Source organism: Sphaerodactylus townsendi, linkage group LG03 (assembly GCF_021028975.2).
Source record: "Sphaerodactylus townsendi isolate TG3544 linkage group LG03, MPM_Stown_v2.3, whole genome shotgun sequence".
Lineage (NCBI taxonomy): Eukaryota > Metazoa > Chordata > Lepidosauria > Squamata > Sphaerodactylidae > Sphaerodactylus > Sphaerodactylus townsendi.
This window is the reverse complement of record NC_059427.1, coordinates 6,949,367-6,972,040: the sequence shown is the minus strand read 5'-3', so window position 1 is coordinate 6,972,040 and position 22,674 is coordinate 6,949,367. Positions and strand designations below refer to the sequence as shown.

Below are 22,674 nucleotides of genomic sequence, written 5' to 3'. Positions count from 1 at the left end.
CCCCTATCTTTGCTTCAGAGCAGTAATCTGAGCCAGGAGCTGGGTGCCTAATCTCCCAGGATCACTTTGTATTGCAAATGCCAAAGAGAGAGTTAAATGGCTGGTGTCATATTTAAAGAATCAAGGCTGGCTGGCTGGTTGTGGATGGTGGTGAGACTGTGTGTGGGTAAGCTTTACTTTCACCTCTTCTGCCTTTGATTTTCGAGAAGGGGATGTGACTCTGCTCAAAGAACCGAAATTGTGGGAGGAAGAAATGGAATGTGCGCCTCTATCCCTCCTTCATTTCAGCACATTTATTATTTAAGTTGTGACCAGACTACCCTTAGCTTCTCTTCCAGAATGATTCTCACATTTAATATTAATAAAATTACATACATGAATAATTATTATGTGTATTGCTTAACATTTATATAAAAGGTTTGTAACAAAGTGTGCTTGTAACAATATTTATTCATATCTTGTGACTCTCAAACATCTGATATTTATTCTATGTAGCTCTTTCATTAAGCAAGTTTGGCCACACCATAGTAATAGCCCTAATGCATGCAAGAATATGCAATGCATATACCCTAGGACACAATCTTATCATCCATTCCAGACTGAGTCACTAATCCATATGATCAACCTGTGAAATCTCTTCTAAACGAGACCATCTAAATGTCTGTAATATTCTTCAGACCTTCCCACCTGGATCTGGAAAAAGTTAACTTTGAAACACCCAGTAGAATTCAAACTATTCTCCACATTACAAATCAAATCCCTGAGAGCTGAAACCCATAACTAATAGGATGATCTGTCTATAAAAGTAGTCCCCAATTCCCTTGGGATTACCCCACATGCTGTACCTGTGAGGCTGCACAGGATTCTAAAGGGAGACTTTGATCAGGACTCAGTCTCTGAACTAATTTTTTCTTCAGCCTCTGAACCTCCAATCAGTACCAGGGATAAAAAAAATGCTCAGTGTTGTTGAGTCATTTATGAATGGTCAGCACACACATGTCAGAACCACAATACATAGGGGAAAGGGTGGGGTGTAGCTTTTCCACTTCTGTGACTCTCTGGTGTGAATGTGACACTTCAGTTTGCAATAGCCTGGTTATTGTTATATTTATTAAGTAGCTAATTTTCAGTGATTGGCAAGTGTTACTAAGGATTACAATGTATCACTACACAGTCCTGGATTTGCAGAGTGGAGTATGTTGTTTCTCTATCCCTGTACAACTTTAATAGATACCCAGCCCAAACATTTCTATGGTTTTTCCTTTGCATGACTTCTCTGGTGGGAAGTAAAGTTTCTACTCTGAGACTTTTTCAACACTTCAGGCTTATACAGTTTCCCCTTTTTTGAATCCTTTGATGGATAGTGAGATTTGCTCTGAGGTTTTTTCATCCTCTCAAGAATTAATATGGAATCTCCCAATGTGAATTACCCAAAGTGAATCAAGGTTTGCACTCTCCATTTTTCCACATAGTGGCATTAAACTGGTTTCTTCCATGCAAATTATTTCCATGCAAATTAATTATGAAATAATAGTAATTGAGGAATTTTGCACACTCCAGATATTTTTACACATTACTGTCCTTTGTGAGTTCGTTGATGGGAAGTAAGATTTCCACTCTGACTGAAGCTTCTACCACACTCCAGGCATGTATATGGTTTTTCCCCTGTGTGAATTGTTTGATGGGAAGTAAGGTGTGAACTCTGATTAAAACTTTTTCCACATTCAAGGCATTTATATGGTTTCTCACCTGTGTGAATTCTTTGATGGGAACTAAGACTTCCACTCTGACTGAAGCTTTTCCCACACTCCAGGCATTTATATTTTTTCTCCCCTGTGTGAATTCTCTGATGGGATGCAAGGCTTCCACTCTCCGTGAAGCTCTTTCCACACTCCAAGCATTGATATGGTTTCTCCCCTGTGTGAATTCTTTGATGGGAAGTTAGGCTGTCTTTTCTCCTAAAGTTTTTCCCACAGTCTAGACATTTATATTTCTTCTCCCCTGTGTGAATTCTTTGATGAGCAGTAAGGTGTCCGCTGTAAGTGAAGTTTTTTCCACACTCAAGGCATTTATATGGTTTCTCCCCTGTATGAATTCTTTGATGGGAAGTAAGGTTTCCACTTTGACTGAAGGTATTTCCACACTCCAGGCATTTATACGGTTTCTCCCTTGAGTGAATTCGTTGATGGGAAGTTAGGTTATCTTTCCGCCCAAAGCTTTTCCCACACTCCAAGCATTTATATGGTTTCTCCCCTGTGTGAATTCTTTCATGGAAAATAAGGTTTGAACTCTGACTGAAACTTTTACCACATTCTTGGCATTTGTATGGTTTCTCTCCTGTGTGATTTCTTTGATGAAAAATTAGGCTATCTTTCCGCCCAAAGCTTTTCTCACACTCCAGGCATGTATATATATATTTTGTGTTACAGGTGTTCCATTGAATATCTCTATCTGATTTTTCAGGAATATTTTGCCCACTTTCAGCGCACTGATTTTTATTCTGTGTTTTGTGTATTGTTTGCAGTAGAGAATCTCTCCCTTGTAAAACAGTAGGATTATTCCTTCTTTTATATGGCTGTTTTTCCTCCTTTTTTGTCAGCACATCCCAATATCCGACTTTCTCTTTCACATCTGAATATGCATCTTCTTCCTCCATCAACAAATGCTTGTGTGTTTCATTTGCTGTCTTCCACACAGCTCCTGATGAAAGAAAGACAAACCTGGTGTAATGATATGACACTTTAAACAAATATCTGTGGAAGAGTTTTCTGTTGGCTATATTATCAGGGGTTAAGCTCAAATGGCCCAAACCCCTTGCTTTCTCATTTTCTTAGCAATTCCAAGATAAGTTGGCTGACCAGCTATTTGTACAGTAATGAACATAGCCCAGGAGGACAAAAGGGAAAGAATACACAATGCAGAACTTCTGCCTCCAATAGACCCAACTGTTTTTCATGTTTTTGAGAGCCAGCATGGTGTAATGGTTAGGAGTGACAGACTCTAATCTGGAGAACCAGTTTGATTCCTCACTCCTTCACATGAGTGGCAAACAGTGAATTGGATTTGTTTCCCTGCTGAATACCCTGTTTCCCCGAATATAAGACATCCCCGGAAAATAAGACGTAGTAGAGGTTTTGCTGAAGTGCAAAATATAAGGCATCCCCTGAAAGTAAGACGTAGCAAAGTTTTTGTTTGGAAGCATGCCCGACAAACAGAACACAGAAAAATAAGACATCCCCTGAAAATAAGACATAGCGCATCTTTGGGAGCAAAAATTAATATAAGACACTGTCTTATATTCGGGGAAACACGGTACTACTTTGTGCTGGTGGGGAGAGGAGGTTAACAGGTTTCATATAAAAGCTGCCTGGAGTAGCTCTGGGTCATATCTCTGCAGTAAAGCACATGCTCTGCATTGCAGAAACAACATCCCAGGACCAACGCCTGGCATGTCCAGTTAAAGGAATCTCAGGAGAAAGTGGACTGGAAAACACCCTTTCCAGATAGTCCCTGCCCTTGGAGAGGAAAATACTTGGCCCAATTTGGCTGACATGGGAGAAGGAAGTCACCTATTTTCACATGTCCAAAATCTATAGGCATCATTTCTTAACCCACCCATTTGGATGAGAAACTGAATCTGTGAGGATAAACAAGGCCACAAAGCCCTTGGAAAGAAATGCAACAAACACACAGTCCCAGAACAGAGCCGCTACCTGCTAGTCCCTCCTCTTCATCAGAGCCCAGCAGAAACAGCTCCTCCTCCTCTTCCAGACAGGATATGAGGTCAGGTTTGGCAATCAGAAGTCCTGTTTATCAGAGGGAAAAAAACCCGCAAAATTATTTATCTTCAGTAATGCCAAGCCAGATTGACTGTCCCTCTAGAAATATACCACAGGCAAATAATAGGGCTCAGATGGGGTATAGTGCAGGTTTAACAATCATCCATCCGGCACTAGCAGTTCTATGCCTGCTCCCTACCAAACTTGAGAAGGAAATGTCAGCTGAGAACTAAATAAGGTGGCAGAGAAGCCAGCAGAGTTCCCTCCCCAGCCACCCCTCAGCTCAGGTAAAGCAAGGCCCACTGTAGGGAAGCCCCTGATTAGACTTCCCCACCTTCTCCAGATCAACTATCGCTTGAACATATTGATGAAAGCTTTCATGACCCAAGCCTATTGTAGTTTGTCCAGGCTGTATGGCCATGGTCTGGCAGTTTTACTTCCTAACATCTCAACCACCTCTATGGCTGGTATCTCCAGAGGCACGTCATGATAAGACGTGTTTCTCTCTGTGACACATCTCATCATGACATGCCACCAAATATGTGTTCGGTCTTGGACCTTTAGTCAACAAACAGCCTCTGGATTCTTGATCAGTAGGGTTTATTGAAAGGCAGCAGAGTACCCAGTTTGAGAAAGCCAGTTCTGCCAACCTGGCTTTCCTGGGTCCCTTTATCCTTACCTGGTCACCCTCCTGTTTTCCCAGGAAAAGTGTGAAAGATTGTTTGGAGGCTTTAGATGCCTCAAGATTGTGATAGGGATAGATGCAGCCACCTGGCTTGCTTCCCCACTCCGGCCAACAGGCACATCCTGTTTCCCTGAAGAATGGCTCACCGGGGTCACTAGCCCAGTTATTTACAATCTGTGTCCAAGCTATAAACATCAGAGGAAAGGAAAAGAGAGAAAGGCCCTTTACATATCAATCAGGTTACATAGGAGTTCTCCTCAATCACCAGGCTTCGTTCCTGACAAGATGCCAGTCACAGAGGCAGGTGAAATCCTAGGAGCAAAAACTACCAGACCATGGCCATACAGCCTGGAAAACCCACAACAGCCACCAGACATCTCTTAAACCCATTCTGATGCCCTCTCAAGTGCTCCAGGTTGGTTTTGCCTGGCAGGGCCCCCCTCTCTGTAAAGAGCCCTTTGAGTCCCTTTCACAAAAGAGAAAGTATCATGGAGGGTAGCAGAGATCAGTCACTGGGTCCAGGGCAGACTGACAGATTATGTCCTTCCACACTAGGGACCTTCTTCACCATCACTCCTCACAGCAAGAAGGAGACAGTGAGGGAGAAGATAATCCTCACCCAGTGAAGCCACGTTCCTGAAATTCTCCAGCATGACTTCCTTGTACAGAGCTCTTTGGATGGGGTGCAGCAGGGTCCACTCCCCCTGGGTGAAATAAACAGCCACCTCTTCAAAGGACACCTCACCCTGCAAGAAGAAGGAAGCATTTCTTTACATCACTGGAAAGCTCATCCATGATGGGCTGCACAAAGACAGGAGGAGGGGACATTTGACTCAATCTCTTAGCCCTCCTTGGGGGTATCATGGCTCCTGGTGGCTCTCCACAATCACAGGGAGCTAACAGCCTTGTGGGGGGAAAGGTTAGAGGACAGGAGTAACCATTTTGCTGCTTGCCAAGTGGGCAGTACCCAAACCAAGGACAAGGAGCCTGATCCTCTGAGCTTCCCCACCCCCCATAAAAGAAGAGGAAGCATTCCTGCCATCCAATGCAAATCTCCCCAGTGCCCGCACACGCGCGCGCGCGCGCGCACACACACACACACACACGTACCTCAGCTGGCTGCATGATAGAAGAGATCTCTCCACACAAAGGTGATGGCAGAGAAGACATCAAAAATATATTTTTGTTGCTGCCTGGGAGAGAGAAAAATAAAGTGGGTGGGAAACCTTTGTTGGTGCACAGCACACACATACTCGGCGGCAGTCAGTTCAGTGAAACTCTCCAGATTTCCTTTACGGCACAATCCAAAATCCTACATTTCCTCTCGGAAGGCTCTGTAGTGTTTGACTTCACAGCTTTCCCCCAATCCAGCCATTTCTTAAGAGGGGAGTTCCGTTCTTCCTCATTCATTCATCCTTCTCCCCTCCTGGCCAGATTTCCTTCTATTCTCCTGCAATGAGTCCCTAACCTTGCCTGAAATCAACCCACTCCCTCTTCCACTCTGAGGGAAGCAAGACACTTTGGCCTGCCATACACAATTAGGCGAATGGGCTGGTCATGGGCTAGCAAGGTTCTGAGGGGATGGGATGAACTGCTTGAGTTTAGGTGGCAGGTGAGAGATGCCAGCTAGGAGTAAAGATCTTTTTGCACAGAGAAAACTAGTCCCATAGGGAAAGAGTTTCTACCATCTGCCTGTGCTGGCCATAATGCTTTTCAGTGGCAGGGAGATTTTAACAGAGGGAAAAAAACATGTTCCTCCACCTAGAGTCTCAAGTGAAGCCACCTGGAATCCACACAAGGAAAAAGCAGGATGAAAGGGCTAGAACTAATGCCTTTCCAGTACCTCAGTTCTCTGCCAGGTCTTCTTCCTGGACATGTTGGCCAGGTCTGAGACTTAGGTTTTTACCTGCACAAGATAGGAAAGATGTCTCTTTCCTGCTGACCCTGCAGAGGTCTTACAACTGTGGTTAATAATATATGGGAACTTGGAGGTAAAACACCCCTTCATACATGGCCAACATAGTAGGAAAAGAACCCAAAACTACAAGACAATGACCAGAATGAGGGTGGGGGGAAACTATCTAAATTGTTTTCCTCCAGGGAAAAGGTTAGTATAATTCCCTCACTCTGGCTGCCATGCAGATAACAGTTCAGGTGCAATGGGACTTTAATATGGCAGTTTCCCCCATATTTCCATTGTCACGGTCTTCCAGTAGAGGCCATAGTTGCTGCCACACCAAAGATTTTCTCCAGTGTTTTTTTAAAAATTGGGAACTGAATATAGCTATATTGATCTAGTATTACAACAGTATGTAAATCAAGTTCTTTGAATTCTTAGGGTTTTGTTTTTTTAAATCTCCACCCCTTTTATCATGGGCAAATCAAGGGCAAGGCATGGAAAGAGAAAGAAACCTGCTTTTAAAAAAATTAAAGCCAGGAACTATGAGAAACTGATTGACACATTGTTATAATAATATCATGATACTCAAGGGCCACTTAAAAAAATACAAAATTCCACCACTTTGGGGGTGGGGTGCTGATATAGGCACAGGGGCTAGAAAATGGATGCTGAGTAGATAGGACTGGGGGAAACTTTCCCATCCACAAAGCAGCCATCCTGGCTCTCTTGATGAACTTCAGCTTTTGCAAAAGGAAGATTGGTAAACACCAGGGGAAAAAGCCAGGGAAACCCCAAGAGCTGCATGAGTGGTCCATGATGCTGTAGGAAAAAGAGAAAAACAAAACACATTGCATTGAACCCAGGGCAAAAAGTCCACCTGGAAAATATCTAATGTGGCTGCATTAATTTGCGGTTGACAAAAGGGAACATTCTCATTATTTTCTCTGAATTTTTTTCCTATTCTGGGTTAAGGCTCTATTTTTTGATAGATTTCCTACAGTCCTTCCTTACCACACCTCCTTCCCAGCCCCTTTGTCTTTCATTCAACACACTTCAAACACTGGTGCCTTTCATGTTCCCTCATCTAAAGTTTCCCCCTCAGCCCTGACATTCTGTCCCACTCCAGAATCATCGAGTTGCAAGGGGCCATCCAGACCATCTAGTCCAGGGGTAGGGAACCTGCGGCTCTCCAGATGTTCAGGAACTACAATTCCCATCAGCCTCTGTCAGCATGGCCAACTGGCCATGCTGGTAGGGGCTGATGGGAATTGTAGTTCCTGAACATCTGGAGAGACGCAGGTTCCCTACCCCTGATCTAGTCCAACCTGCCTTGAGCATCTTGTTTCCCTGGCAGTTGGCCTGCACCCTATACCTTCCCTACAGCAGCTGCCACCAAAAGTGTGGGGATCTCCCTGCAAGGGAGAGCCAGTCCGGCTATCCACCTGCCCACCTCAGGAGTTGCTTTGCATGGCTGGAGGATGTCACCCCCTCTCCTCCCCTTACCTGCATGCACCAGCCAGCAGCAGCTCCTGGCAGCAGCATGAAGCAATGCTTCTCGAGGCAGGGCTGGCCACTTGGCAAGGGCGGTTGCAGCTAGATAAGCCTGATGAAACAGCTGTCTTACAGACCCTGCAGAACTTCATCAAGTCTGCAGGGCCTGGGTCTTGCTAGACAGAGCATTCCACCAGGTAGGGGCCAGGGCTGAGAATGTTGCCAGTCCTATCCTCCGCTGCTAACAGGAACAGCTCTCTGCCGCCCTCTAAGTGACAGTCCTTCAAATACTTCAAGAGAGCCATCATGTCCCCCTCAACCTCCTCTATTCCACCCTCCAGTAGGCTTGAGGGAGATGAGGCAGAGGATCTGGACTCTGATTGACACTCTGATGGCTTAACCTCATTACCTTATTGCTATTAACGACATACCACTTGCAGCTTTCGGAAAACTAACAGGGCTGACAACAGTCCCGAAGCAGTTCTTTGCACTTGCCTCACACTTTTCTACAGTGGTGTGTGTACAGGGATCTCAGAGAGGATCCGATCCGATGCCGCAGAGTCCATCTTCCAAAGGAGCCATTTTCTCAAGGGGAACTGTGTTACAGTATCCAAAATACCTGTATACATCTTGAGAGCAGAGAAGTAGATCAAACTGATCTAGTCTGACAGCTGCTCCTCCCAGCACCTTGTCAGAACCAGCTGAAACCAGTCAGCTGTTCTTCAATATGATTGGTTACTTTGTATATAAAAGCAGTGCTTGCTTACCAGCACTAGCTCTTAGGGTTTACCTGTTGCTGCAGGGCATGCTGCCCGTTTGCTGTTTGAGTTCCTATATGCACTGTAAATATCTGCACTGTTGATAAAGTTTTTCCTCACAGTTAAACTTCTGTGTGCAGTGGTAATTACTTTCAGCTGTGCTCAGCCAGTGCTTAGCCGCACCTTGCTGGCCTCTGTAGCAGGCTTTCTCTTGCGTAAACTTTACTCTGTGACAAACTGATCTCTATTTTGGAGACGAGCTGTAATTCCGGAGGATCCCCAGGTCCACCTGAAGGCTGGTTAGAGACACGCTGCTAATCTGTTTCGCTATTAAGCAACATTCAGGTTCGGACCCCGCTCTCAAGCCCGCTGCAGGGACCTTTTGTGGCTCTGCACAAAGCAACCAAGGGGACAGGATGGGAAACAGGAAGAGGGGGCTCTGTCTCACCCCCACTACTTCCCCTCTCTCCTTTCTCTCTGCCCGGGATTTTGCGTTGCACTCCCCACCCCATGCTTCCCCCTTCTCCCACCCGCCCCTTGACCTCACCAGATTTCCTCCAAGTCGTTCAAGACCAAAAAATTCAGAGACGATTTCTGCAAGGGGGAAGGAAATGGCTTTCCTTTGTCTCCCCCCACACTTGCCTGTCTATGACTGCAGACTCTCTAGCTTTAACCCTTGGAGGGCATTTCTTTAGCTGAAGGGACCTGAGGAAGAGGATGCTAAAGGAGCTTAGAGGAAAAGGCTGGTCACAAATATATCAGATAAATAAAGTACGATTTCCTACAACAGAAAAGGTTAGGCTATAAACACAGGCTATAAATATAGGGGTGTTTTTTTTTTTTTACCTCCCGGTCCTTCACAGCAAAGTAAAAAAAAAATGTTGAAAAACTTCAGGTGGTTGGGATAAAGTGGAATGTTGTTCTCTTTTGGAAATACTCTTCCACATGTCACTCTTCTGGAGATTTCTCCACATCCCCTCCAGCCTCTAGGATTCCAGGAGGTATTCAATGCAGAGTTACTGCAGACCAAAGTAACTCTCTTCAGGTTTGCATTGTTGTATCTGCAACCATGAGCACCAGAAACTTAAAACAATTATTTTTCCCTGAGTTTTACTATTGTAGAACACGGCAGTGTGTATAAAAGTGGACCCAACATCTCATGGCGGAGAATCAGAAGAGGATCCCTGGGTTTGCTGCCCATCTGTGAGCTCTGCCATTCTCTGCAGCACAGCCTTTATGAAGCTTTTCTGCTGCTTTAGGAATTCTGATCCCACATGTAGAACTTGTTCTAACTGCTGTGTTGTTTGATACTAATAGAAATCCTGTTATGAGGGAACAGTGAAAGGATAAAGTAAATTAAAATTGAGTAGATTGATAATGTTACGGTGATGCGATCCCATACAGGAAAGAACGATTTCATTCAGTAGCTTTTGTTCAGTAGAGACCTACATATTTTGATGGCTTAAGGTAGGGATTTCATAGGGTTCCAACTTCCAACTTGACAGTCAGTGTGGTGTACTGGTTAAAAGCGGTGGACTGAAATATGGCAAACAGGGGTTGATTCCCTGCTCCTCCACATAAAGTCTACTGGGTGACCTTGGGCTTGTCTCAGTTCTCACAGAACTCTCTCAGCCCCACCTATCTCACAAGGGGTCTGTTGTGGGGAGAGGAAGGGAAAGGAGTTTATAAGCCACTTTGAGACTCATTACAGGAGAGAAAGGGGAGTATGAATCCAAACTTAACCTTCTCCTCCTCTCCTGTGCAGCCTATGGCATTATAGTCCGCTGAAGTCCTTGCCCTTCCCAGACTCCACCAGCAAATGTTCAGGTATTTGCCAGCCTGGAGTTGGCAACCTGAAACTGTTTTGAGCCTGCGGGCACCTTTGGGATTGAAACAGAGGGTTGTGGGCACAGCCACAAAATGGCTGTCATGGGAACTGGCGCCAACCACAAATGGTCAGGGAATTAAGATATTCATAAATCTAATGGTAACTCTTCAACATTTCAGGAAAAAGCTCTCCTTTAAAATATTTTCTTGCACACACATATCTCAGCTTCACTCACTCTAATATCTTGATGCAATGGCAGCAGTTGTTGCCAGAGTGACATTCTTACAAACATCTGCACAGCCAATCAGGTTTTGCTAGACAAAAGTCCCACCTGATCTCACACACTTTGTAAAACAGTGGGCGGGCACCAGGAAAGGTGTCTGTGGCCGTCATGATGTCCATGGGGACCACAAATGGCTTGTGTGTATTAAGTGCTGTTAAGTCCAACTCATGTTGATTCTATGACTCAATGTTCTCCCAAATGTCCTATTGTTAACACCCTTGCTCAGGTCTTGTAAAACTGAGGTCCATATCTGCCTTGATTGAGTCAATCCATCTCATCTTCTCCTGCTACTGTCAGCTTTTCCTAGCATTATTGTCTTTTCCTGTTACACTTATTGTCTCATAATGTGACCGAAGTACGATAGCCTCAGTTTATTCATTTTAGTTTCTAGGGACAGTTCAGGCTTGATTTGATCCGAAACCCACTGATTTGTCTTGTTGGTGATCTATGGTGTCAGTAACACTCTCTCCTACCACATTTCAAAAGAATCTACTTTCTTCCTGTCAGCTTTTTTCATTGTCTAGCTTTCAAACCCATATATAGTATTGGGAAATACTGTGACATGAATTAACTTGATCTTGGTTGCCAGTGACACATCATTACATTTAATAATCTTTTCTACCTCCTTCATAGCTGCCTTTCCCAGTCTCAGTCTCCTGAGAAAGAAATGTCACTTAACATTTATAAAAATATATGGCTCAGGAATTACTACTGCTCTTTTTAAACCATTTTCACACTACTGTTTTTGACCCATGCGGAATCCACCTTAGACTGGTACTCCTAAATCTAATATCCCACTTTTTCTCAGAAGTTAGTGTGAAATACACTTCCTGGATAGCCAGGTAGCAGCATGCTATCTTTCCCCTCTTTCTTATTCACCCTTTTAATCAGTGTTAGCTGCTTCTCTGTTCAGTTGGGAGCCAGCGTGGTTTAGTGGTTAAGAGCAGGTGGATTCTAATCTGAACAACCGATTCCCCACTCCTCCAGCTGAATGGCAGAGGCTTATCTGGTGAACCAGATGTATTTCCACACTCTTACATTCCTGCTGGGTGACCTTGGGTCAGTCACAATTCTCTCAGAACTCTCTCATTCCCACCTACCTCACAAGGTGTCTGTTGTGGGGAGAGGAAGAGAAAGGAGCTCGCAAGCCACCTTGAGTCTTCTTACAGGAGAGAAAGGTAGGCTATAAATCCAAACTCTTAAATGTCAACAGCCGTAAGTAGTACCGGTATTTAACTAATTATCATTATGATGATTTACTACATTTGTATGCCACCCTTCCCCTTGTGGGCTCAGGGTGGCTTCCATCATAAACAATACAATAGGCTGCTTAAAAAATTATAATCCTGATGGTGGAAAAATTCAAAATTTAAAACAGTAAAATCCCAGCACCCTACCCAGAAGGGTAGGGAAGGAAAGGGATGGGGAAATTATTATACATTACACCTATACTGCATCCTATACATTGGTTACCAATATTTTGTAGGTATTTAGTCATGTTCATGGGCAGTGTGGTAGTGATGGCAAGTGCCATCAAAGTCCAGCTAACTTATAGCGATCCCTGCCGCCGCTGCCCCTCCTCCCCCGCTGTGGGGTTTTCAAGGTTTAGAGCTGGTTTGTCATTGCCTGCTTCTGCAAAATGACCCTGGACTTCCTTGGTGGTTTCCCATAAGAACATAAGAAAGAACATAAGAAATAGCCAGCTGGATCAGACTGGAGTCCATCTAGTCCAACATTCTGCTACTCGCATTGGCCCACCAGGTGCCTTTGGGAGCTCACATGCAGGATGTGAAAGCAAATACTAATGAGGGCCAACCCTGCTTAGCTTCTAAGATCTGATGAAATAAAGTATGTGCAGTAGTAGAATAAAATTCACCTCCAATCAGTCCAGGGTTCTGACCTGGATGGCCCAACTCAGCCTGATCATGTCAGGTTTCAGAAGCTAAGCAGGGCTGGCCTGAGATAGGCAATGGCAAACCACCTCTGAGTATCTCTTGCCTTGGAAATCCGATGTGATCAAGTGCAGTTTGATGGCACTTTTCACCAATGGCAACTCTCACAAAACACCAACAAAACATCCCCATCCCCCCAACCGCAGAGATAAGCTTTCTTCTTTGTATTTAAACAATCTTCCAGCTTCAGATGTCAAAGAAGACATTTCCGTTTGAACACCAGAGGACACTTTTGCAGCATCCCATTCAAGACAGCTCTCTTTTTCCTATAGGCAGGAAGGCTGTCAGCAGAACTGAACCTAGTGCTTCGCCAGTATGGGTTCATTGCCCGCCTCTTTTCCGGATTTGTGCAAGCCAGCTGGGACGACCAGCGAGCTTCTTCCCCAGCTGAAGGGTTAACCCTACAGAACTGTATTTCCTAGAGAGACCAAGGGGAGCTGAAAAGGGGTGTGTGTGTGTTTTTAAATGCTCTTTTGCCTGCTTGGGTTTGAATTTCTCTGCAGCTACAGAAAGGAAGAGCCCCAGGCCTAGCAAGGGGGAAAAGAGAGGTGAGTATGGACGGGAGGGGACAAGCAGCCGAGTGTCAGGGACTTGCAAGGGGGAGGGAGCACGGAAAACCCCCTCCTCCTTTCAGCATGCAGGGGATGCCTGTCTTGCCGGTGCCAGTGGTGCCCCCCCCCCCTCTGCCAAACAAGAACTGGAAGAGATATAGATATGTTTTTGCAAACAGTTTTCCTTTCTGCAAAGGCATGGGATCATCCCTACAACTTCGCAGGCCAAAGGGATCTAGGCTGGAGGTGTCTGTGGCTTGCAGTCCTGGGGCTGAGAAGAAAGGGGCTTATGCATTGCCTAGGAGTATATAGTTCATTGGGGAGATTCTGTGCTTAGCCCCCTGATATGTATTTATTTCATTTATACCCCTCCTTAAACTCCAAGGGGAACCCAAAGCACCTATGTTATTCTCCTCTGTTTTAGCTTCTCAACAGCCGGGTGAGGTAGGTTAAACCAAGAGGCTGTGACTTTCCCAATGTCACCCAGCAGGCTTCCATCTGAGAATTCTGGGAGAACAAGTGAGGTGCCAGAAGACTGGAGGCAAATCTCCTCATCTCCAAGGAGGGGGAAAGGAGGATCCAGGTAACTGCCCAGCTGTAAGCTTGACATCCATATCTGGAAAGGTTTTAAAACAAATCACCAATCTGTCCTTGAGCATTTAGAAAGGATGGCTATGGTTACTAAGAGCCAACACAGGTGACACAAGAACAAACTAACCTTATCTTCTTTTTGAGGGGAGAGTTACTGCCTTGCTGGATCAAGGAAATAATGAGGACATAATTTATCTTGATTTCATTAATGCTTTTGATAAGGTTTCAACTGATATTCTTGTTGACAAGTTGGTGAAATGTGGTTTGGATCCTACTACTCTCGGGTGCATTTGTAACTCTTTGACAAATTGTACCCCAAGAGTGCTTGTGAAAGATTCCTCCTCCTCTTGGAGTGGAATGACCAGTGGAGTGCCTCAGAGATTTTTCCTGGGCCCTGTGTTGTTCCACATCTTTCTAAATGACTTCCAGGAGTGGCCAACCTATGGCACTCCAGATACATTAATTTGCATTCACTCTCATCTTAAATTTCTCTTCTCAGGGAGAAGCCCTCTGAGCCAGAATAAAGCACCAGACCCTTCAGAATATTTCCCTGTTTCATTTTAGAACTTCCCAGGATCATAGAGTTGGAAGGGGTTTGGACCAGCTCCTTTGCTCAATGCAGGAGTTTCTCCATGCTGAGAAATTATTGTCGTGGGATCAGGCAGAGATGAAAATGGAAGAACCAGAAGCTGCAGGCTCCACAACAGAAGAAAGATCACAGGGGGCAGAAAAAGCCTCTTATGACATCCGAGCAGAGAGAAAATGCCTGCAGAGCATGTCAGCACAACGTAAGGTTAAACAGGAACCAGGTGAGGGGCTTGTTCCTCACTGGGAGGCCCAGTGGCAGGACTTCCTGAAGACTGTGGAGGCCCCTCATCCAGGATGGACCATTCCCCAGTTGCCAGAGGAGCCCACCACTCCTTGGGATGACACCAAGACCTTTCTCGCCTCCTTTGAGCAAGTGGCCAAAGCCTGCCGCTGGCCAAGACAAGAATGGGTGACCCGACTCCTGCCAGCTCTCAGTGGGGAAGCCGAGCAGGCCTTCAGCCAGCTGAGTGTCAGAGACAGACAGGATTATGGGACAGTGAAGACAGCCATCTTGCGAGGGGATGCTATCAGCAGGGAGAAACAGCGTCAACACTTCCGACATTTCTGCTACCGGGAGGCTGATGGACCACGAGGGGCTCATAGTCGGCTCCAGGAGCTCTGCCATGGGTGGTTAAAAGTCGATAGGTACACCAAGGAGCAGATCTTGGAGCTGCTGATCCTGGAGCAGTTTCTGGCTGTCTTGCCCCTTGAGATTCAGAGCTCAGTAAGGGAAATCGGGCCGGATACCTGCTCTCAGGCAGTGGCCTTGGCTGAGGATTTCCTGCAGATGCAAAGAGAAGCAGATCAGGTTGAGAACCAGGTGAGATGCCTTCATTGCTTCCCATCATGGTATAGTGCTTGGACTAGAATCTGGTAAACATGGTAAACCTGGGTTCGAATCCTGACTTTGCTGAATCAGTCACACTCTCTCTTAGTGTAACCCAGGAGTCTGAAACCTGCGGCTCTCCAGATGTTCATGGACTACAATTGGCCATGCTGGCGGGGGCTGATGGGATTTGTAGTCCATGAACATCTGGAGAGCCGCAGGTTGCAAACCCCTGGTGTAACCTAACAACCTAAGTTGTTGTGAAGATGAAATAGAGGAGAGGGGAACGATGTAAACTGAGAAGTATGAATGAAGTGAACACATGAATTTGCCAAGGGCCAAATGGACCGATTCCTCTGTTTTTTAAGGGTCATAAACCATTGCTCCAAGTGATGCTGAGCTGAGTCCACTTGCCACTCCAGGAGTAATAATCAAGATTATCAACTATATGCATCAGTCTTATGTGCTTCAGTTATGTATTTATTTGTTTGTTCATTATGGAACTTTTATATTGCCTTTCCTTTTCCAGGCTCAGGTCAGTTTCCAATCTCCATAAAACATAATATCCCAACATGATATAAGTAATTTAAAACTTACATTTTTAAAATTCAGCTTATAAGAGTATGATCTTCTGCACACTGGGATTGAACATGTCATCAAGTCGCAGCTGACTTATGGCAACCCTGTAGGGGTTTTCAGTGCAAGGAATAGTTTGCCATTGCTAGCCTCTGCGTGGGTTGAGAGAGTTCTGAGAGAATTATAAATGGTTGTAGGTCACCCAGCAGGCTTCATGTGAATGAGTAGGAAATCAAACCCAGATCTCCAGATTAGAGTCCACATTTTTAACGACTACACCATGGTGGGGTCTGCAGGTGTCACCTGCAAATGGGCAAAATCAACAACTGCCACCGGTTTATGGAACAGCCTCCCTAAGGAGGGCAGGAAGGCTCCCACTTTCATGGCTTTCCAAAACTATGCAAAGCAGAATAAGAGAGAAGAGTTTGGATTTATATCCCACCTTTCTCTCCAGTACAGAGTCTCAAAGTGGCTTTCAAAATCCTTTCCCTTCCTCTGCCCACAACAGACACCTTGTGAGGCAGGCTGAGGGAGTTCCAAGAGTTCTGTGACTAGCCCAAGGTCACCCAGCAGGCTTCATGTGCATGAGTGGGAAATCAAACCTGATTGTCTAGATTAGAGTCTGCTGCTCACGTGGAAGAATGGGAAATCAAATCGGGTTCTCCAGTCCATTGCTCTTAACTGCTACACCATGCTGGCTCTCAAATTATTCAATTCAATAAGTCTTTTTTATTCAGGCAATAGATCTGCACTGTACAAAATGATTCACAAAATTCCTTGGAAAATTAATTAGGGATTGGTCTGTATGATCCTACTATGGAATTCTGCATTATTTAACATATGTTAACACTTATGTTTTGCTTCAGTTCTGTTTTTAGACTTCTGGTTAGTTCTCCAACCCTAATCCCATTGCATTGTTTATTGGATTGCATTGACTCTGTATAATCTACCTTGAGTACAAATGAAAAAATCCGGACTCTAAAAAGCATAAACAAACATGAAAAATTATTGAATCTCCATACATTTGATGTAAGGAGGCTTTGAACATTTGTGTCACAACAAATTAATGAGCCATTGATATATATTTATGCTTATTTTGTTTATGCTTACATTTTATTTATTAAAACATTTAACCCCACCTTTCCTAATGGTTCAAAGCAGTTTACAATAATAGTTTAAAAATTCTCTCTCTTATTTTTCATTAAGATACAATGTGAATTGAATTCTGCTTCTTCACCATTGCTAGGTGTCCATTCACTGTGCGGTACGTGAAAGTATCAGATCTTTTCCTTGTGTTGCTCTTTCTCCCTACCCCAGCCCTGTTGCTTTTTCCTGAATGGATCTCTTTCTAGGGTTACGAAGCTAAAAGTGGGGTCTGGAGTTCTCCTAGAGTTACAATCTCCTGTTCAGAACACAGAGATTGCTTCAGTGGTCATGTCAGGGTTTTCAAGATGAGACATTTGGAGGTGGTTTGCCATTGCCTGCCTCCACAGAAGCTGAGAAAGTTCTGAGGGAGAACTGTGACTGGCCCAAGGTCACCCAGCAGGCTTCATGTATAGGAGCGGGGACACAAACCCAGTTTACCAGATTAGGGTCCACTGCTCATGTGGAAGAGTGAAGAATCAAACCTGGCGCTCCAGATTAGAGTCCACAACTCTTAACCACTAAACCACACTGTCCCAAGCTCCCCCGCCCCCAAATGTTTAGGTATTTCCTAAGCCAGAGTTGGCAAACCTCTCCCTCTCTACTATTGCAGGTGTCATTGGAGGAGGTGGCTGTGAACGTATCTGATGCTGGCCAAGCACCATTTCAGATAGAGCAGAGGCAGCAGTGCATGGAGGGAACACTGGCTGAGGACAGAAGCACCAGGCTTGTGGGTAAGCAGGGTTTTCTCCTGCCTCAGGTAATTCCCCCCTCCCAGGAACACGTGCAATGGATTGCTGGTTCACTTGGCCCAACAATAGTTCCCTTCCCATCTTTCAGGCAAGGGAAATAGCTTAGAGGGAGATACCTCTCTGCATGCAAAGAAGTTCATTGGCCAGCAACTCCGGTTTAAAGTATATTTGACATCAGGCACTGGGTCAGGCCATTCTTCTGCATGAAGCCCTGGAGAGGGACAGATATTCTAGATCTGTATAAGACAGATTAATGTGCTCTTATGTAAGTGCCAGCACCTTAATTTTCACTCAGAATTATATCAGTTACCAGTGGAGTTATATTATAATTCATAGATAATTGGTGGTAAACATTCCATACATCTCCCATCAAAATTCGGTCTGGTTGCCGCATTGTGGACCAACAAAAGTTTCTGAATAGTGTTGAAGAGGAGTCTCGTGCAGAACATATTACAGTAGTCTAGTTGAGAGGTTATCTGGGCATGTTTACTTCTTAGCTTCTGCTCCACGGAACACAACTTGCACAAAACCTTCAAGCCAGTGAAGGCCTTTTTTTGTTATTTGTTACTTTCCTCCTTTTGAGTTTCATTTGTTTTTCGTGTAGGGAACTGAGGTATGTTTGTGGCTTTTCTCGTTTCTCCAGCAGCTAAAAGGTGGATTAGTGCTCACAGAAGGGAGAAATGCATGGCAGAACATTCAGAACATGCAGGACCAATGAATCTGGTGGCTGGCCAAGAGGAAGAGAACATTTCCTCAGACAGCGAGATGGAAAATGCCCCTGAGGGTCAAGAATGGCAAAGTGAAGTCCACCCTAGACAGGGAGTGGATGAATCAGGTTCTTTGGAGGATTTGAGGGAAACTTCAGACCGACAGGGTGCTTGCTCCGGTAAGAGACAAAACACATATAGTGTCTGTAGGGAAAGCTCTGGGCTCAATATAAATCAGATCGCACACCCCAGAGGAAAGCCACAGAACAAATGCTTGATTTGTGGAAAATCTTTCCTATATAGCTCAGATCTCATAATTCATCATGGAATCCACACTGGTGAGAGACCCTATGAATGCCCTGACTGTGGCAAGAGATTCATTCGCGGCTCAGACCGTAACCGCCATCAGAGAATACACACTCAAGAGAAACTGTACAAGTGCCTCGTCTGTGGAAAATGCTTCCTCTACAGCTCAGATCTCATCATTCATCAGAGAATCCACACAGGCGAGAGGCCATACGAATGTCTGGATTGTGGGAAAAGGTTCAGTTGCAGCTCGGACCGTAACCGCCATCAACGGATCCACACTGGGGAGAAGCCATATGTGTGCTTGGACTGTGGGAAACGTTTCAGCCAGAAAGTTCATCTGAACAGGCATTGTAGGATCCACATGGGAGAGAAATCATACCAGTGCCAAGAATATGGAGAAAGCTTCGGCGTAAGCTGAAACTTTATTGCACGTTTCGAAATAAGCACATTTTGTTCTGATTGTTTTGTAAGTTGTATTAGGTACATTTTTAAGCTCAGTTGTATTTCCGATAGTCAAGTAGTTATCACTTTCTATTTCTTGTGCTGTTTGCTTAGTGATAAGAGGGGTAAACTGAAATTGAAAAGTCTCTCTTCATATTTAATTGGCTGTGTTCCCTGCTTCGAAGTTATGTTTTTTGTCCCACTTTGTGTGGGATTCTCTGGTTTCTCCAGCAGGTAAAGTTAGAATTAATTTGTATTGTCGAAGGCTTTCACGGCCGGATTCAACTGGTTCTGGTGGGTTTTCCAGGCTGTGTGGCCGTGGTCTGGTAGATCTTGTTCCTAACGTTTCGCTTGCATCTGTGGCTGGCATCTTCAGAGATGTATCACAGAGGGAAGTCTGTTACAGATACAGATGCAGGCAAAACATTAGGAACAAGATCCACCAGACCACAGCCACACAGCCCGGAAAACCCACCAGAACCATTAGAATTAATCGGTGGGGGGGACAGGAGAGATATTCAGAGCAACAGGGACCATGCTGAATGGTGAGGGAGGGAGAAGAGGAAGATCTTTTGTAAACTAGGAAAAATCTCTAGGAGAGTGAAAAAAAGAAAGAAGAAAACTCACATGACAGAGAAAAATGGCTTTATCTCTTTATTGAGGTGATGGTTATGAGGACTTGAACAAAGAATCCATGCAGGTAAGAGATGCCACTGTGTTGAGTCTACAGAACAAGCTTTGTTGGTAACTCAGATCTCATTTATCCATGAACACCCTATTAACAAGGGAGCACACAAATGCCAGGATTGTTACTTGGGAACACATTAAGGTTCATAATCACCAAAACATCTATGCAAGTGAAAAATCCTGGGGGTGCCCTGATTGTGGGATGAACATCCGCCACCTGTTCCAGATTCCTCAGAGAAATCCATCCCAGAGAGAAGCCATACAAACCATCCTCTTGTGGGAAAGGATTTGGATCCAGGCCACTCTGTGATTATCACCTGAGAATCCACGCTGGGTGAAACAAAATGAATCATTGGCTGGTGAAAAGAATGTCTGCTGGAAAAATTGAACTCAACCAGCATCCAAACAGATAAATTTTCAAAAGATAGGGAAAGGTGAGCTGAAATCTCCTTGCACTTCATGAGTAGCATATGATGGAAACCAAACATGGACTCTGCAGAAAATGCTGGATGCCTTTTAGTGTTACTTTAGAGGAAAAAGACCATTGTGGAAGAAATCTGTGTTTCCCAAGAGCAGTCAGAGACTGTGAGAAAAATAATTTTCTGTTTTCATTGTTCTTTGTAGTTTGGGATATGCTGTCTTTTCTGGATTTGTTGTTACACTGTTTTTGTTGACGCTTTCATGAATTTACCTCTTTTGGTTTGTTCTTGTCAACAACTCATTTTTGCAAGAGGGCTACTTGGAAGTTCCCCCTGGCTTCCTCAGGATATCAGTATGCATCACCCCATTTCTCTTCTTATAATCCTGTTCAATCTCCACTGTGTAAGTGGGGGAGCCATATCCTCTTGTTATGGGGTTTCCAGAGTCTGCTTGGCAGCTGGTGGGAGGTTATGGCAAGAGACAAAATATCCTCTCCCTTCAAAACAGTGATGTTATTTATCTCCATGCCATAAAAAGTTCAGCTGCCTATTTCCATGGAGGAAGCTTCTATTAAAGGGGGAAGACATTTTTTTCAGGCTGTTGGCAATCCTACTTCTACTCTTAGCTAAAGGCCTTTCCATCTATTCAAAATGTATCTCAGTTGCATTTTGGCAGATGTGTGCAATATTACAAGAGCATTTGAAAATGATAATCGCACAATACCTTATCTACATATATTGGATGGGGAAAAGACAACTAAGTCCCTGTTGGTCTTGCCACTGCTAAAAGAAATCTACCCAGGTGAGTGGTCATGATGGTCATGATTTTTTTTTATTTCAAAAGGCTTTGCTACTTATCCTTAGATAATTCACTAATGGTTGGAATGTTGCAACGATGCACTTCCAACCAATTGGCGTACAGTGGAAGTGAGTCGTGCATGCTGATTGGTTGGAAGTGTGTCCTTCACAGCCCAGCTAGTCTCTCACCTGTGCTTCTCCTCCCCCTCCCCCACCCCTGACGCAGGAGCAAACCAGGCTTGGTAAGACACCAGCTGGCAGCTGCAGGCCACCCTTTCTACCAGGCCCAGCCACAGTCTCCCTATTCCTAGTGTGACCATCCGGTCCCGTTCTGTTGGGGCACGCTTCACGAGCTTTTAACTAGTCCTGCGTCCCGAGGGGTTTTAGAAAAGTCCCGATTTTCTTCAGTTCGGGGAACCGGTTGTTAAAGATTAACTTCAACTCCTTTGATGAATCTTCCTTAGTTCTGCAAACTGCCGGTTAACGATTAACTTCAACTTCAACTGACCCAGCATGTCTGTTAATGATTAATCCCTTGTGCCATGGGTGTTAGTATGTGAGAGGCTGCTGATAAAAGTATCCAAAGAAAGGTTGGGATTCGTACCTCGTGAACTACATAGCTGTGGCTTGATGGGGTTTTGCCATCAAGCCACAGCTAATTTATGGTGACCCCCAGGGTTTCCAGACAAGAGATGCGCAGACATTGTTTGCCATTGCTTGAGGTTGAAAGTGTGTGACTGGCCCAAGGTCACAAAGAAACTTCCATGGCAGAGTGGAAATTGGAACCTGAGTCCTCCAGTCTGAAACCTTAACTACTATACCATGCTGCTGCGTGGCAGGAATGGGCTCACGTGGGCACGGCCAGTACGTTTGCCACATCGGCATAGTACAGCGGAAAGCCTACTTTGAGTTGAGCACTGAGTCCTCAAGATGTCTAAATGCAAGTGAACAGCCTGTTGACCAGTGCCAGAAGGTAACATTAGGTCCTCCTGGCCTCCTTGCCCTGTTATTGGCCCTTCCTATTAACGCCTCGCAACCAGCGAGGTGGGTGAGAGACAAGATGGGTTTCCAGTGGACCACGGCCTGGCTGACCAAGGCGCGATGGAGTGGAGAGTATGTTCGACAATGTGTCTGAATGCAACCCTCATATAATGGCCCAACCCCTGAAGGGCTCCATGAAAACTCCTTCTATGCAGTGGTGGGATTCAGCAGGTTCGCACCACTTCAGCAGAACCGGTTGTTAAAATGGTGCCGCTTCTAGGCTCATAAAAGTCAAATGTAGACAGGTGGAACCTCGGCCATGAAAACCGAGGCAGCTTCTTCAGAGCCAGTGGGACCAATGTCTCACCAGAAAGCTGTCCAAAGAGGTCTATTTCTGATGCCTCTTTAAGATTTGTCTGAAGATGGGTTCGCCAATTGGCATCATGCTGACAATGGGCTGCAACAGCTTTGTCCTGTGTGAGTTTTCTCTCCAAATCCTCGATGAAAACTGAAGAGTAATGAGAACCAAGGTTCCACTAAAACCTTCCTGTGTGGACTAGCTGAAGGTGACGCGGCAAGCTTCCTTCACTGAGTGAGGATTCAGATCTGGGTCTACCAGATCCTACCTA

The 22,674-nt window shown here is 44.9% G+C and overlaps 4 protein-coding genes across 12 annotated transcripts in view; 2 read left to right on the top strand and 2 right to left on the bottom strand.

Annotated features, from left to right (window-relative positions):
* LOC125428526 (zinc finger protein 420-like) overlaps positions 1 to 22,674 on the bottom strand; it is an 815,993-nt gene that overhangs the window by 513,635 nt on the left and 279,684 nt on the right. The window lies entirely within an intron of this gene.
* On the bottom strand, positions 279 to 9,269 carry LOC125428750 (zinc finger protein 501-like). 3 transcript variants are annotated; one of them, XM_048489367.1, is made up of 5 exons: positions 9,161 to 9,269; positions 5,575 to 5,657; positions 5,084 to 5,210; positions 3,714 to 3,806; positions 279 to 2,700 (listed from the first exon to the last, which is right to left on the bottom strand). In XM_048489367.1, the coding sequence occupies exons 2-5, from the start codon at positions 5,632 to 5,634 to the stop codon at positions 1,574 to 1,576; spliced, it is 1,407 nt and encodes a 468-aa protein (XP_048345324.1). In that variant the 5' UTR covers positions 5,635 to 5,657; positions 9,161 to 9,269; the 3' UTR covers positions 279 to 1,573. The 3 variants fall into 3 exon arrangements, with proteins under 3 accessions (XP_048345324.1, XP_048345323.1, XP_048345326.1); XM_048489366.1 differs by having other exon boundaries at positions 5,575 to 7,183; positions 9,161 to 9,243; XM_048489369.1 differs by lacking the exon at positions 9,161 to 9,269 and adding an exon at positions 8,646 to 8,684.
* LOC125428669 (zinc finger and SCAN domain-containing protein 31-like) lies at positions 13,108 to 20,958 on the top strand. 2 transcript variants are annotated; one of them, XM_048489167.1, is made up of 6 exons: positions 13,108 to 13,224; positions 13,652 to 13,810; positions 14,383 to 15,226; positions 17,565 to 17,685; positions 18,347 to 19,128; positions 19,823 to 20,958. In XM_048489167.1, exons 2-6 carry the CDS (start codon positions 13,704 to 13,706, stop codon positions 19,841 to 19,843), a joined length of 1,875 nt encoding a protein of 624 aa, XP_048345124.1. In that variant the 5' UTR covers positions 13,108 to 13,224; positions 13,652 to 13,703; the 3' UTR covers positions 19,844 to 20,958. The 2 variants fall into 2 exon arrangements, with proteins under 2 accessions (XP_048345124.1, XP_048345126.1); XM_048489169.1 differs by lacking the exon at positions 19,823 to 20,958 and having other exon boundaries at positions 18,347 to 19,321.
* LOC125429271 (zinc finger protein 26-like) overlaps positions 19,584 to 22,674 on the top strand; it is a 47,520-nt gene continuing 44,429 nt past the window's right edge. The window contains exon 1 of the mRNA XM_048490229.1: positions 19,584 to 19,860. The gene's annotated coding sequence lies outside the window, so the exon portion shown is untranslated. The remainder of the gene's footprint in view (positions 19,861 to 22,674) is intronic.

Coding starts and splice junctions, on each gene's coding strand:
- LOC125428750 (XM_048489366.1), bottom strand. CDS start 5,715: ATGTGTGTGCTGTGCACCAACAAAGGTTTCCCACCCACTTTATTTTTC. Junction 5,211..5,574: donor CTATCATGCAGCCAGCTGAG/GTACGTGTGTGT, acceptor TTCTTCTTGCAG/GGTGAGGTGTCCTTTGAAGA. Junction 2,701..3,713: donor TGAAGAGGAGGGACTAGCAG/GTAGCGGCTCTG, acceptor TTCTTTCATCAG/GAGCTGTGTGGAAGACAGCA.
- LOC125428669 (XM_048489167.1), top strand. CDS start 13,704: ATGTCACCCAGCAGGCTTCCATCTGAGAATTCTGGGAGAACAAGTGAG. Junction 13,811..14,382: donor AGGGGGAAAGGAGGATCCAG/GTAACTGCCCAG, acceptor GTTTCATTTTAG/AACTTCCCAGGATCATAGAG. Junction 15,227..17,564: donor CAGATCAGGTTGAGAACCAG/GTGAGATGCCTT, acceptor CTACTATTGCAG/GTGTCATTGGAGGAGGTGGC.